Source organism: Camelus bactrianus, chromosome 10, assembly GCF_048773025.1.
Source record: "Camelus bactrianus isolate YW-2024 breed Bactrian camel chromosome 10, ASM4877302v1, whole genome shotgun sequence".
NCBI lineage: Eukaryota > Metazoa > Chordata > Mammalia > Artiodactyla > Camelidae > Camelus > Camelus bactrianus.
The window spans coordinates 12,624,110-12,639,487 of record NC_133548.1 but is presented as its reverse complement, the minus strand read 5'-3'; the positions used below and the strand labels follow the sequence as shown (position 1 = coordinate 12,639,487).

At 37.8% G+C, this 15,378-nt stretch overlaps 1 protein-coding gene and 1 pseudogene across 1 annotated transcript; both read right to left on the bottom strand.

Moving 5' to 3' along the window:
* Window positions 1-804: 804 nt before the first annotated feature.
* LOC141578949 (olfactory receptor 5M3-like) lies at window positions 805-1,736 on the bottom strand (annotated as a pseudogene).
* Window positions 1,737-6,785: 5,049 nt separating this feature from the next.
* Window positions 6,786-13,085, bottom strand: LOC141578929 (olfactory receptor 5M8-like). Its single transcript, XM_074372991.1, has 3 exons — window positions 12,216-13,085; window positions 11,472-11,607; window positions 6,786-7,198 (listed from the first exon to the last, which is right to left on the bottom strand). The coding sequence occupies exons 1-3, from the start codon at window positions 13,083-13,085 to the stop codon at window positions 6,786-6,788; spliced, it is 1,419 nt and encodes a 472-aa protein (XP_074229092.1).
* Between the last annotated feature and the right edge of the window lie 2,293 nt (window positions 13,086-15,378).

Here is a 15,378-nt window from a genome sequence, read left to right as displayed (position 1 = left end):
TTAGAACCAGTGAGGGTTCAGCTGGTTTCTACTACCACCAAACCCTAAAACACTTCAAAAATAAGGAAAAAAAGAAAAAGTAAATATATCTCTACACTTTCCCCAATGGATTTATGGAAATACAATCCAAAACTAACCAATGAGATTGTGTCATTACCTCTGATAGTCATCATAAGGTAAGACACAAATAGGATTTAAATACATATGTTTCCATGTAAATGAGGTTTATTTAATTGATTAGCATACATTTGAAAAGGTAAACTCATATAGCATACAGTTAAATTCATTAGCACTTCTTACATGGAGCTTGTAACATATTCTGCAGAAATGATTCCACTGTCAGGGCTGTTGTCTACAATTATACCAATGACTACTAGTGAAATAATAGTCAATTTAAGTATTTAAAAATAACAACACACATCCTGAACCACCACCTCCTTTAGATGCAAGAAGGGACCATTGCAGTTCTTCTAAACACAGAATTGAAAGAGTGGACTTGTAAAATACTGAAAAGCCATAACAAACACTTCCAGCTCCAAAATGACCTGCCGACTTTGACACTGTGTGGGAAAGGATGCTGTTGTCAGCATGCTTTCATCTCGTCATGTGTTATAGACCCCAGGAGTCTTGTTTACAATGTGCTTCTTTTATCCTTACATCTTACTCCTTATTCAATTGTATAGTATCTTTGTCTGTTCATTGAAAACAAAAATAACAATTTTTCTCAACATTATCCAAGAGAAATGGTTAATTCTAACCCTTCTATTGAACCATGGGTCTCGTCATACGTTTTAAGTTTCTATTTTATTTCATTAAGTATGTCCTACTGACCGCTTTGCTCATGGTCTCCTTCACATCTTTGTTCCTGAGGCTGTAGATCATGGGATTCAACATGGGAATCTCCGTGGTATAAAACACAGCTACCATTTTCCCCTGCTCCACAGACTCTTCAGTTGGACTTCTGAGGTACATGAAGAAGAGAGTTCCATAAAATATGGTGACAGCTGTCAAATGAGATGCACATGTGGAGAAGGCTTTCTTTCTTCCTTCTGCTGAGTGCATTCTTAGGATGGCAATAAGGATAAATATGTAGGAGATGATAATGACTAGTAAAGAGTAAGAGAAGTTGAGACCCGCCAATGTGAGCATGGTGTATTCTTTAATGAAGGTTCCTGTGCAGGCCATCTTGATGAGGGCTGGGTCTGCACAGTAGAAGTGGTTGATCTCAATATTCCCACAGAAGTACAAGCCATGGGTCCACAATGTGGAGATGAAACTTATAAAGAAGCCATATACATAAGGGAAAGAGATCAGTCGAATACAGACAATCCTTGACACTCTACTGCCGTAGAGCAGAGGTTGCCAATTGCCATGTACCTGTCAAAGGCCATCACAGCGAGGATGAAGACTTCTACATGGACGAAGGCAATGAAGAAGAAACACTGCACTATACAGCCAGGGTAGGAAATGGTTTTGGTCTCAGATATCAAATTTTCCAACATTTTGGGAGTGACGTTAGAGGAGAACCACACATCTGCAAAAGACAAGTGACTGAGGAAAAAATACATGGGGCTGATGAGCTGGGGACTGATCCGGATGAGTATGATCACACCAACATCCCCAACCAGGGTGACGATGTAGACCAGTAAGAAGACCACAAAGAACAGCAGCTGTAATTCAGGGCGACTAGTTAGTCCCAAGAGAATAAATTCTGTCACATCAGTAAAAGTGAGCATTTTCTTGAATGTGATCCAGGCAGAGATGCACTTTGTCTAATAAAATAAACAGAAATAAAAAATACACATCTCAATTATAGTCATTCTTCATTTGTATTTTATCTTCCTGATCCCTCTTTCAATTCCTCTGCAAGTTTTCTTTTCATCTCTCCTCTCCTTCCCCCATGTCTTTACTTAGCAGTATTTCTTTCCCTTATGCACATATATATACACATAAGTTTTCTTTTACAGAGAAAGTGGCAGAATAATATAAAATTATAGAATATAATGACATAGCTTATTGCATCTAGTTTTACTTGTTTATAAAGAAAAAGTTTACAGTGAGAATTTTTGTTCTGACTCTCTCCTGGAAAGGGAAAGAACTTTTACTAATGGCCCCAACTTTTAGGAAGTGCATACATTTTATTTATTCACTAGATTTATAGAGTTAGAAGGTCTATAAAATATGTAAGAAATTTATTCAAAGTCATAGGCAGAGAAATGCTGATCCATAATCAGAAAGTTAAATGATACCTCCATTTCTTAACCTTGAAAGCTTGAGTTGTTTTTATTTAAAATATGACTTAATAACACTGTATAAAATGGTTTAAAATAAAACAACTATCTTTATTGGAAAAAAAGAAAAGAAAAAAACCTCTTAAAGCATTACATTGATTTAGTGATTTTTTTTTTATTTTGAAAATCAACATAAGAAAATGAATCCTTGCCAGCCATTGTCCATGTTGCAAATAAGCCTAAAAGAGATAAATTGAAGCATCACCTCCATTTTTTTAAACTCTTCTCCTCCCTTGAGTCTTGAAGCATTAACACATTCTATAGCAGTCTCTTCCTTTTTTCTTAGAACTTTGAATAAAATAGGAACAACAGAAAACTAAATGAAGGACTGTATTATTCTTCTATAATTATTTACACTTTAATGAAATTTTTAAAATGTACCAGAAAGTGAAGGAAAATTTTTGAGGGTTTAGAGAGGAAGTTTCTTTTTTATACTTTTTGGCTGTATCAGATTAAGATGGCCGATCTGTCTGGATTCTGGACCCTTCTAGCACATTTTGATACGCTAGTTTAAATATTTTGAGCTCATTTACCAGCAGTAAGATTTTACTTATGGTCTATTTATTTATGGGCCATGGGAGTGCACAGCTGATGGTTCTTCATAAAATATCCTGTATTTGCCATCAAAGTACAAGTTAGAAAAACATCATCATCACTTTTATATTTATTTATTCATCCATTCATTCATGTAGTTAACACTTTTCTGAAAAATCACTGGTTCTTCTCTTATCTATAATAAGCTATTATGACCAACCTGTTTCTTGCCTATTTCTCTTCCTACCCATCATTAGTTGAGATGTATCCTTCCTTCTTCATCCCCTAGAATTTGTCTCTATCTTAGCTTCCTTGTTATGTCTGTGCCTCCCACTACTCATCTCTTGGTTGAAATTTATGTGATAGATATCAGATGGAGATTGGAAAAATAATAGATGATTTTCATCCTCCCCTGGAATGTTGGTAGTGACTAAAGTAAAGTAAAAAGAATGACACTCTAGGTTGCCTCTGCCAAAGCACCAAATGCAAACAGGTGTTACCTCATCTAACCATGAACTGGTAAAAGAAGGAAATAGAGAATGCTGTCAAGTCTATTCGAATATCCTCTTTGTGCTTCAGGGAGATCTGCAGGATTCTTTTTGCCTCCTCTTCCAAATAATTAGCCACTTCCCGCACATTTAGGTAAGAAATCTGTTTATGTTCCCAGCCTCCTCTATACGCTCTATACAGGCATTGTAAAGAAACATTTTCTACAATGTTATTGATTTATTTGATGTTTAATAAACCTTATATATGTAATGAGAAGTTTTTAAACTGTTTTTTCACTTTTATAGCAAATGTAATCAAGAAATAGAAGCAAAAGGAAAATGGTATCAGGCTTTAAGCACTTTGTGATAAGCGTATCAGTGCATAAGTCAAGTTACATGAGCTTAGTTTTCAGCTCCAAGGAGGCCTTCAATTTTAGCTGCCACTGAATGACAAATCTGCACAGGGGAGCAGAATGAGATTCAGTTGACCCTGTAATGAAATCCATCTATGTCTGCTACCAGCTCAGTCTGTGGTGGGAGAAATGTGGCATAAATAGTGCCCACCCAATTTGGCCAGAAATTTCCCGGTTTAGGAATGTTAAGTTTTGCCTCTGGGAAACACCTCAGTCCTAGGCAAACCAAGATAATTGGCCATCCTAAGAAATGCTGGGCCCATGATTTACAACTGCCCAAGTCCTACAGGCTTCGTCAGGGAGCTAGCTGTAACAGGGCAGAGAATGCTAGAAGATCACATGCCAAGAGAAGATGTTTCCTCAGGCTACCCCCATGTGAAACCCCAACCACTAGTGTGTAGGAGGTGGAATGAGGAAAAGATGGTCTGGATTGGAAGGAGCACAGGATCATTTATGAATGTTTTGAGGTCCAGTGTGCTTTTTTATCAATAACTGTGTTTGAACACACGTTACTGGTATCTTATACGTGCTAGTACTATATAAAAGTTTAATTTCATGACTTTATGTTTGTATATGAGGAGGAGAGAGAAGCAGAGACAGAAAGAGAGGGAGAGACTGAGACCAGCACTTGCACTGAAGAGAAAATGTCGTTAGCAGAGAAAACAGAAACACAGCGGTTTGATTGCCACGTAGTGACCCTTTATGGGGAGAATTCTCATTGTTTGTTGGGTAGGATGGTGTACACTTTTGCCACTGAATGACTGCAGTTCTTGGACAAGGGCATCAAACCAGAGCCCCCAACCACAACTGACTACCACTGCCACAGTGAGGCCTTTCTAACGGCACCTCCTAATATCCCTTCCAGAACATTCTCTTCCTACGGAGAATTACAAGGGCAACCTAGAGGGCTCACACTCTGGACTGACTTTATGAAAATACATGGACTCTACCTGTGCATGAACCTACCTGTGCATGAAGAAAAAATGTTCTTGGAAACATCTCATCTGATATCACCACTGCGTGATTCAGACGGATTTATAAGAGCTGGATTTCCCACTGTGGGGCTTTCTCACTGGAGAATATGGACAGAAAGCTGCAGAGATAATTAAAATGCTACAGATGGCATCACCTGTAGTGGAAAATGAAACTCAAGAGCAAAATAACTCTCAGCAGAATTAGAGTTTTTTAAATTAGTTAATTAATTAAAGGGCTAAAAGAACTTGAGATTTTGCTTTTTGTCCTCTTTTTTTTTTACAGTGTTTTCTCTGTATCCTGGTGACTGTGCTGCATTTGTAGGTGGGAGTGGTTCTTAGTTTCCCATGTGATAATAATCATGTCAATATTGCATCAGCCACAACATATATTTCAAATAATCTGTACTTAGCACAATTCTTTGTATTAATGAAGAACATTGCTCCCATTTTTCAGTAAGAAAGAATTGTAAGCAATGGGAGAATAAAGAAGGATGTCATATACACATGTAATGAGCCTCAGATGGGCTTTTCCTTGTCTGAAAGAATTAATGGACTTCTCTAAAACCCAACTTAATTCTTGCATTAGGGTTGACAGTTTTTTATTGCTGTGGTTTATATTTTGTTCTATTTTTTAACACTGTAAAAAAATTCCCCATACCACCCTGAATGCGTCCGGTCTTGTCTTAATAAATTATTTTAATTGATAGAAGATGATCTACAATAGCTATCCTTCTCATGCCTATAGTTTCTACCCGTTTTGGAGAGAAAATAAATTAATGCACTTGAGGAATATAATTTTAATTTTTACTGACTTATAATTGCAAATGCCATGGGTATAATTTTTAGTTCATGATCTCTATATTGTAAGCTGTGCAACTTTATTCCTCTAATTGAGCTTAATTCATATCTTAAGGCTCCATTTTCCAAAGTGGAAGAAAGTTAACCTGACTAATTCCTACTCTTGCTTTCCACAAGGTTGTTCCTGTGTAGAGGGTAAGTGTACCCCCAAAGCATTGGAAAACACAGTATTCTTAACCTTGGTGTCATTATCTTTAGACAGTGACATGCATTTATTTGTTTATTTGTTTATTTATCTATTTACTATGTGCCTGAAATCCAGGAAAAAAAATAATATTAGTACCTGCTCGCATGGACCTTATATTCTAGTTTTATAGTGCCATTCTTACTGGATGCTTTCTCCATATTAGGAACTCTGCAACCTCTTAATTTTTCTTACTTTTATGTGCTTTTTGTTCCTTTGAGAAACAGGAAATACTTTGGAGCTACCACACTCTACTGGACCACAGAAGCCCTTGGGAGACTGAGACCCTCCCTCTCCAGCCAGACACATGGGACAATCATTGTTTAGGGGAATTGTTGCTTGTGGTTCAGTGAGAAAAAAAGAATACAGGCCACCCTTGTACTTGAATTCTAAAAATCTAATGGAATAAGTGTCATGTCTACCCTCTATTCCCAAATCTAACACAAAGAAATTGGATTAAGGTCATAGATTTCTCTGTTTCTCAGGCAAACACAGCCTGAAAACTTCGAGCTTACTTTTTGTCTCTCCCTTTCTCCAAAGATAAGATACTGTTTCAGATGTTAAAAACTCAGCTTTCACATTTATTATTTATTTCTGAGTCCCCTTTTCCTTGCGTCCTATGTATATAATATATAATTACATAGTATTAACGAACATTAACTGAATAAGCTTTTTAACAATAATAACTGAGAAGCAAGACCATTTGGACCACCTATCAGTCAACACATTTTTAATAAATGCTCACAAACCCTGAAGACCATACTCCATTTCCTCATAATCATAACAATCACAGTATTGATAAATTGAGTTTCTATTGGCAAAATTGTTTTTAAGCAGAAGACTCATTTACTGAACTAATGCTTAGATTTTATTAACATTAAGAAAATAGTAATAATCATTATATATGAACTACTGCTTAGTACGTTCTTGCATCTTCTATGAAACAGGTCTAGATGTGAGAGGAAGCACCACAGGGGTGCCCAGTACTTAGACTATTGGGCACATCCCTCCACTGGGTGCTGCTTCTCTCACCCCATGGTAATTCAGCCTGTGACCCCAAAAACGTATGTTTCTGGATCTAATATTTGAGGTTTGGGTAATGTGTTTTTCAGACCAGCCAAGTAACCTGATTCTAACTCTTTCTTGATTCTTGGGTTTCTGTAGAGCAGAGGATTGCAGATGGCCACGTAGCAGTTGTATGCCATGACAGCCGTCATGCAGTGCTCTGTAAGGACCACAGCCATGACAATACAGAACCGCACCAGACAGCCTGCATATGAGATAGTCGTCTTCTCTGATAAGAAATTCTGTAAGATTTTGGGAGTGACATTTGTGGAGAAACACAGATCTAAAACAGACAAACTTGAGAGGAAAAAGTACACGGGCATGTGAAGTCGAGCATCAGTTCTGATTAAGACAATCACGCCCAGGTTTCCTATCACAATGACTATGTAAACTGCAAGGAACAAGACAAAGAAAGCAACTCGCAACAGCTTGTCAGACCCAAGAGAAGAAATTCTGTCACTTCAGTGTAGTTTCTTCTGAACATGTCTTTGTCATACGTGAGGCATTGGTTGATTATCTAAGGAGAGATATAAAAGATTTTTTAAATCACTGAAACTGTGGTTAAAAATTGTACCATGCTGGAAGTGAGGGGTATAGCTCAGTGGTAGAGCTTATCCTGGGTTCAACCCCCAGTATCTCCTTTAAAGATACGGAAAAAAATTGTACTGGGGTAAATATTGTAAAAATATGCAAAAGATTTTAGTTATGCTATCTCAGTAGTGTTTCCATAATTAGACATCAATACATGTACCATAAAGCAAGTCTGAAAGCTTTTCAACAAATGATCTGCATTCAGGTTGTTTGTAATCACCCTGTGCCAATAAGCTGGGGACTAAAGACAAAATTAAAAACGTAAGTATCTCAATACTTAGGGAAATTTTTTTTAAAAATCTAGATAAGTTATATGTCAAAGAAATATAATAATCTAAATTTGGAAATGCTTAGAATTCTGTCTACATGTTTCATATATACATACAGTTACATAGGTTAGAAAAGACATTGATGATAACACAGGTAAAGTTCATTCTGAACACTGACAAACGGAATCCCACAAAGACAAAGTGAGTTTTCCATCAAATCTTCATCTCATATTTCCCAGTTCAGTCATCTACTGATGCATTATGTCTTCCACCAAGTCCAGCTCATTTTCTGGAGCCCAACAAGAGATTGTATTTGTTATTGTGGTTGACGGTGATGACAGTGGTGGTGGCGATGTGTTGGTGGTCACGGTGAAGAAGACTTCAAAACTGAGAGAGGACAGAGGTATCTATGTATATATTGGATAACCAACTATTTTTTGTTTGTTTTTTGTTTTTAAAATTATTTATTTATTTATATTTTTGGGATGGGGAGGTAATTTTGTTTGTTTATTTGTTTTAATGGAGGTACTGGGAACTGAACCCAGGACCTCGTGCATACTGAGCACCTGCTCTACCACTGAGCTATTACCTCCCCCCTGATAACCAACTATTAAGACAAGAATAATGAACATACTGAAAGCGGGAACACACTGAAAGTGTTGCTCTAAGGTCAGAGAAATGAGTCATCTGAAAATTAAAAGTTGTCAGCAAAAATATACTTAACACAAAGTTCAAGGCTTTTTGATCTTTAGAATACAAATATGAAAATTACATCCTCCCTGTAGAGGAGTTTGCACTTTGAAGGGATGCCTATGAGATGTAAATAAATGGTAATAGCTGTAGATGGTTAATTTCCAGAAGAAAAACCCATGGAATGTGACAGGTAGAAGAGATTGATAACTACTCATGACCATAATAGTGCCTAATAGAAACTAATCAACAAGTACACGTAAATATATGAATGACTAGCTAGCATACTCTAATAACTAAATAACTAATCCCATTCCTGAGGTCTGTGCCTTTGACATCATCACTAGCCAAGTCCCCCACATCTAGCACCGCCACACTGGAGGTTAAACTGTAGCATGTGAATGTTGGCGGGACACAAATATTCAGTCTGCAGCATGGTTTCCACTCAAGCTGCTGAAGGTAACGAGCACAGCAGTAATTCTTTTATTACCACTGCTGTGTAGTATCCATTGTATGACTGTACTTAATTTATATATTCTTCTTATTTTGGAGAACTATTTAGAGCGCACCCAGATGCAGCTATTACAAAATGCATTTTTGCACATATCTCTGTATGTCCACTTTCATCCATTTCTGCTTGGTAGAACTCTGGGTAGAGTTGCTGGTTTGCAGGATATGCATATATTGTGCTTAAGCTGATACTGAGTTTTACAAACAGAAAAGTTTTACAAACTGGTTCTATCATTTACTTTCCCACGAGCGCACTATGTAAGTAGTCCTGTTGCTCCACAGTCTCTACAATACTTAATATTATGAGGTTTTTTTTTTCTTTTCTTTTCCCTCTGCTGGGTGGTATGCGTTGTAGTTGTAATTTGCATTTTCCTGATCACCAGTGAAGTTGAGCACATTGTGACATGTGACTTGGTTCTTTAAATGTGTATTGTTGAGAACAGTTCATAATTTGCTGTGCTATTTATCCCACACTCTTATGGACTGATTCAGTAGTATTATAACAAACTACCATAAATTAGAGCTAGATCACATCATAATTTCCAGTTCCGCCTGTTACTTCCTGTATAATCTGGGGCAAGTCATTTAATGACTCTTTGTTTCAGGTTTTCTGAGTTTAAAATTGAGACAATAACATTATGTGTCTCAGTTGTTCTGAAGACGATTGACAGATATCTGTAAATATCTGGGAAAAAGTCTGTAAAGAGCTTTGAATATCATTCTGCACTTAGTCAACACTATAAATGTGTTATCTATTGACCATCTTTCTCCCGAATTTTGGCTAGATAGATTCCATGTTTAATCTTTCATTAATAACATTTGGTAGATTAACACCCACACTAACCTTAATAAATCTAAAGATACCCAATGTTTTTACTATCCTAAAAATACAAAGATTAAAGGAAAAAAAAACAAAACTTAGCTACCATCATTTCCTCCTTCTTGATAATCTACTGTTTTCCAGGAAGTCAGTTGTATCTTTTTGAACCCACAAATTATATGGTATTATTGCTCTATGTAGTCTGTATTTATATATGTGTGTGTACGTGTGTGTGTGTGTATAGTCACCTGTTTTTTCTCCTTCTTGGAAGATGGTTTTCCTGACAAACCCAATTTTTCCTCAGTTCTAAACTGTCAGTTTCCTCTGAAGATCTGGTTGTATATTGCAATCTATAGTCTCATAGTTTTAAATTTAACCTCTATCGCTTTTAACTAGTAAGTGTATTTTTGTCATACTTTGCATCAAGTAATGCAAATATCTGAAGTTGAGAGTATCCACCTATGTTTTTTCTTATTTTCCTGAAAATTTGCATAAACAGGAGCTTTATCTGTGGAAATTCTTGGAGGTCCGAGTGGCTGAGAGTTCACTCCTTTGACGTGCATTTGTGTATGTTTGTGCCAGTCCCATGCAGTGTTTTCCAAACTAGGAGCCCTTTAATTTTTTTTTTTTTTCGAGCTTAGGATCTGACAGATCATGAAAGAAGTGTAAATCTAAACCTTAAATTGACATAATAATTCAATTATTGTTTTAAATTTTCAGATGAGATAATTTTTAACGTCTCCATTAGTCAAAGCCTAAACAGACTACTTTGGTTTTGTTGTTGTTCTCACTGACTCTGCTTGTGTAGAGATGGGGACCCTTCAACAACCCCAGTTCCATGAGGGGTCTCTGTTCTCACCGCTCGCTTTGTGTGCACCTCATCACTGGCTTCTCATCTTCCATGCAGGTGATTATCCTTAAAACTCCAAGTCACCTTCAGGGGACCTGTCTGCGTCAGCACCCAGAAAACCCACACCTACAAGACTGGAAGAGCTGGTGCTGGATTTGACTCTCTGTGGTCAGTTTGACATTTGAGCTGCAAGGTTTTTGTCTTTATAGGAAAAATAATTTCTGTTCACATGGTTCCCATTGAAAATAAGTATTATCTACTCTTCATATTCTGTGCAATCGAGTGGGGGTAAGGAAAAGGACCGTAGAATTTACAAAGTGCTGTGCAAATGTGAGGTGACTTTTTATTATAACTATGTTGCACACCTCATGGGTTGATATACTAGTATTAGACACATGTTCAATGCATTATCAAGTAACTATATCTCTTCATTCAGACTTTTAAGAAATACAATTTGACCAATTAATATTTTTTCTTATTTTTTCTTCAGGAGTTCAAAGAGAATAGGCAGGAATATATCATGGCAAGATAAGCGTGCTTCCCGAGGGACCAAGTCTATGGTGCATTTCAGGCCAGAGGTGGGTTTAGTGGAAGAAGGGCCAAGAATTGAGCTGCCAGGTGAGTTAAATGAGATGAGACTTGTGTTGTAGGTTGGATGAGTTTGTTGGGGCTCAGAGAAGGACACCCCAAGATGAACCACAATTGCATACTGGTTACTTTGAAATAAAGTTACTTGAGAAACAGGTAGTGAAAAAAAATTATTTAAAAAAGACTCTGACCCTCCTCTTTTCCTCAAATGTGGGAAAAAAAGTCTCCCATGTAAAGGTATCCTCCACAGCAGGAGGATAGAGAGCATCTTTGTCACCACAGTAAGAGAATCCAGGTCCCAGAAAGCTGTATAACAAACCTCGTTACTTCTTCATTACTTCAGTACCCCAGCACAAGCGCCTTGGTCTTGTTAAATCTTCACAAATAATGGTGACTTGTCTAAAAATGGTATGTAAACAGCTTGCTTTGGTCACTTTGAGCATCTCATTTTTTATGACAACTCTGTGCATATGAATTAAATCGTTTCATTATGTTTATCTTTCCTGTGTCCATTTAATTATTAGACCAGTCAAAAGAACTTAAATGAGGTAGGGGGGAAATTTTCCCCACTCTGAAATTTCAAGTGCAGTGCTGGTTTTCAGCTGTAAGGAAGGCATGTTTATTTAGTAAATTTGTGCAGAAGTGTTTTGGTTTTTTTTTTTAAGTTATTGGCTACATGTTAAAATGCATAATCCCCATTAAGAGACAGCCAAAACTGTATGACTAAACCTTCCAAAGATAAAATATAATTCTAGCTTTAATAGTTTTTTTTCCCAAGGAGTAAATTGAATTTCTTACTGGCAGTGATCCATCAATGTACAAGTCTTTACTTTTGGGTCTCAACAAGCAAAGTCTTCCTGGAGAATTCAAAATTCTTACCAGTTGACATCGATGCTCGGATTCCTTTTAGTCAAATTTTCTCTCTGAAAACTTCCCCCACCCCTTCAAGAAAAAGATATGGATTTGGACAAATTATTTTTGTACTAAGATCTAAAAGAAGGTCATAGGACATACAAAATAAAAGTGCTTAAAATTAGAACCCAAATGTAGTTAGAAAGCAGTTTTCTGTGGAACAGTTCTCTGATGAAAGCTTGTTCCTAAGACTGTAGATCATGGGGATCACAGTGGTGTAAAACACGGCCAACATTTTCCCCTGTGCCACGGATTCCTTTGAGGGCGGTCTGAGGTACATGAAGAAAAGAGTTGCATAGAATATGGTGACAGCTGTCAGATGAGAGCTACAGGTAGTGAAAGCTTTGCGCCTTCCTTCTGAAGAACAAATCCTCAGGATAGCGGGGAATATGTAGCTATAGGATATGAGGATGATAAGGAGAGAGTAGGTGAAGTTAAACCCAGCCACAACAAACATGGACAACTCTTTGTTGTAGGTGTCGGAACAAGCCAGCTTAATCAGTGGCGGGTCAGCACAGTAGAAGTGATTAACTTCACTGGGGCCACAGAAGACGAGGCTGTAGGTCCACATGGTCTCCATCAGGCCAGTGAGTGCCCCATACACATAAGGCACTGTGATGAGGGAGGTGCACACGCTCCCGGACCTTTTGCTGCCATAAAGCAGAGGGTTGCAGATGGCCATGTACCGATCCAAGGCCATCACAGCCAGGATGTAGATCTCCACAGGGACCAGGGCAATAAAGAAGTAACACTGCAGCAGACAAGCAGAATAGGAGATGGTTTTCCTCTCTGATAAGAAAATCTCCAGCAACTTTGGAGTCACGTTGGAAGAGAAGCACAGATCCATGACGGACAAGTGGCTCAGGAAAAAGTACACGGGCGTGTGGAGCCGTGCATGGACCCGGATGAGGACACTCATGCCAAGATTCCCTGCCACCGTGGTCACGTAAATGGCCAGAAACAGCACAAAGAAGAGAATCTGCAATTCCAGGCGACTGGTCAGTCCCAGGAGAATGAACTCAGTCACTGAAGTGAAGTTTCTTCTCATAATTTTCTTCAATGGGAAATGACAACTTTGGATCAATACAGAATTTTTTTAAGTGGAAAAATATCATAGAATCTTAGAACATTTTTTTTCTCTGCATTTTTTGCTTTCATTTTCTATGACTTGTCTTTGTCCTAATAGACCCCAGACATAGTGGTTAATTAGAACAAGATCTAATTAAATGCTAGCAAATATGCTCAAGCTGACTCTGGGTGTCTGCCATTAGACAACTTCAATTGTTTTTCTTTGTTAATTTTTGTTATTTCTCTTAGTCTATTTATCTTTTTGGTTTCTGTCACATTTCTTACCCATTTCCATTTCTACTCTGTCTGCTCTCCATATTTTACTTAACCTTACATCAAATTTCTCATCCCAGGTTTTGCCACTCAGTGTCAATAAACAAATGGACCCTCACCACTTATCTAATTGAATTTACCAGATAACTTAATTAGCAGTCGAGAATCTTGTACCAAAAGTTCTTTTTCTGATAACAATTAAAAGATATATCTTAATTCACCTTTGTAGATATAAAATCTCAGTATTCCTATTTTACAATGACTAGGTGCTAGTTGGGGGGAAAAAATAAAAGAAGAGATAAATCTTTGAAAAGCCAAACAGTTGCAAAACTTTTATCATGAATGGGAACCAGTATAATGTACCGGAAAACTTTCAAAAAGTCTTCTAACATTTTTCCACTTAATTCAATAAACTGCAACAAAGTTAATTTTTCAGTCACAGGACCTGAATTAGACCACAGAAATTACTTAGTCCAGCATGTTGCTTCAACTGTGAGAACAGACTGAAGGGTCATGTGGCAAGACAGACCTACAGGCTGGGATTTGACTGGAGTCTAAACTAGAAGCAGTACCTCCCCCATATCTGTATTAGTTTTGATCCTTGGATCCAGAGTTGGTCTTTATGGGGCAGCAGTTAAGAAACAAAGCAAAACCAAAGTAAACAAAGCAAACAACCACAACAACTTCCCTTTTCTTTGGTTATTCTCAAGCTAGATTTGCTACCACCTGAGAGTAGGTCCCAGACAAGAGAAGGTAACTAAAGGGAAATGTGCAATTTGTATCTGAACCTTTATAACACAGGCTTGCCCTCCTCTTCCACTTGTCCGCCTGCCACTGGCTGTGATAGGGATGGAGTGCTCAGCCATCCCGGATCATCCGGATGAGATGGTGGAAAAAGCAGATTGAAACTCCTAAAATCATGGCAGGGCTGAACTTGAGAATTTCATGTAAATGAGAATTGAACTTCTAACTTGTTTAAGTCATTTTCTTTCACTCTAGTGGGAATTGAAACTTGTCCAACGAATGCAATCAGTGCTCAGGACTCCCATAAGACTGACTGCTATACAAGCTAAATCTACATCAAGTGATAATTGTTAGTTAAAATTTAATTAATCCCTCAGAGTTTACACCCAAGGACCATGCTATGACTACTTTAAAACTGTGATAACAATGCTCAAGTAGCCCAGATGTTAGCCTCTTGAGAGCTTTCAAAATCGCCTTCAACCTCTTTTCTATCCGTTCCATGCCATTTAGACGTCCAAAATGTACACACACACACACACACACACACACACACACACACATTGCAATTCTATGGAATGCAGGTGAAAGATAATATTTGTCACAGAAAGAATAAAAAAATAAAATGTAAACATTAGACATTTATTCTCTAAATTCCCCACTGCACCCTAACACGGGATTTTTCCCCTGGCTACTTACAGTATTTGATTCCATATTTAATCCCCAGCTTCATAACACATCTCCAATTTCTCTTATTTTTCCTCCCTCCTATTTCTTATCTCTCTCTCTTATTCCCTGGAACCACCTCAAGTACTGCTTATTTCCTCTTCATACTATTGTAAGCAGTTCACCTTTTGCTCCAGTGTGTGTGCATGGTTTTCCCTGCAGAATATCTCACTATCTGTTCCTCATCTCCCAGCAAAGGACACCGAGACATCACATCGTACCCTCTTGTGTGTTCACATTCTTCAGTCTTGCCTTCTTTAAAAATGGTCTACCAAGGTATCTTGGTGCTTTCCTGTGGGAGCCCATGATTGGGTTAACAAATTGTAAGGATCCCAGCCGCTTATCTTCTTAAAGAAGATGCACTTAGCAATGGCCTTGAGGTTTTAACAATGACCCAGGCCCCGGGCTATAAATGCTTGGCATGCCAGCTGTTAGTCTTCTATCCCCCAAACAGCCTTGGGCTGGAATGGTAAACAAGTTATAAAAAGCTGCGCTGCGGACTCAGAGGTGAGAAGGTAAGATCCCCTGAGGGA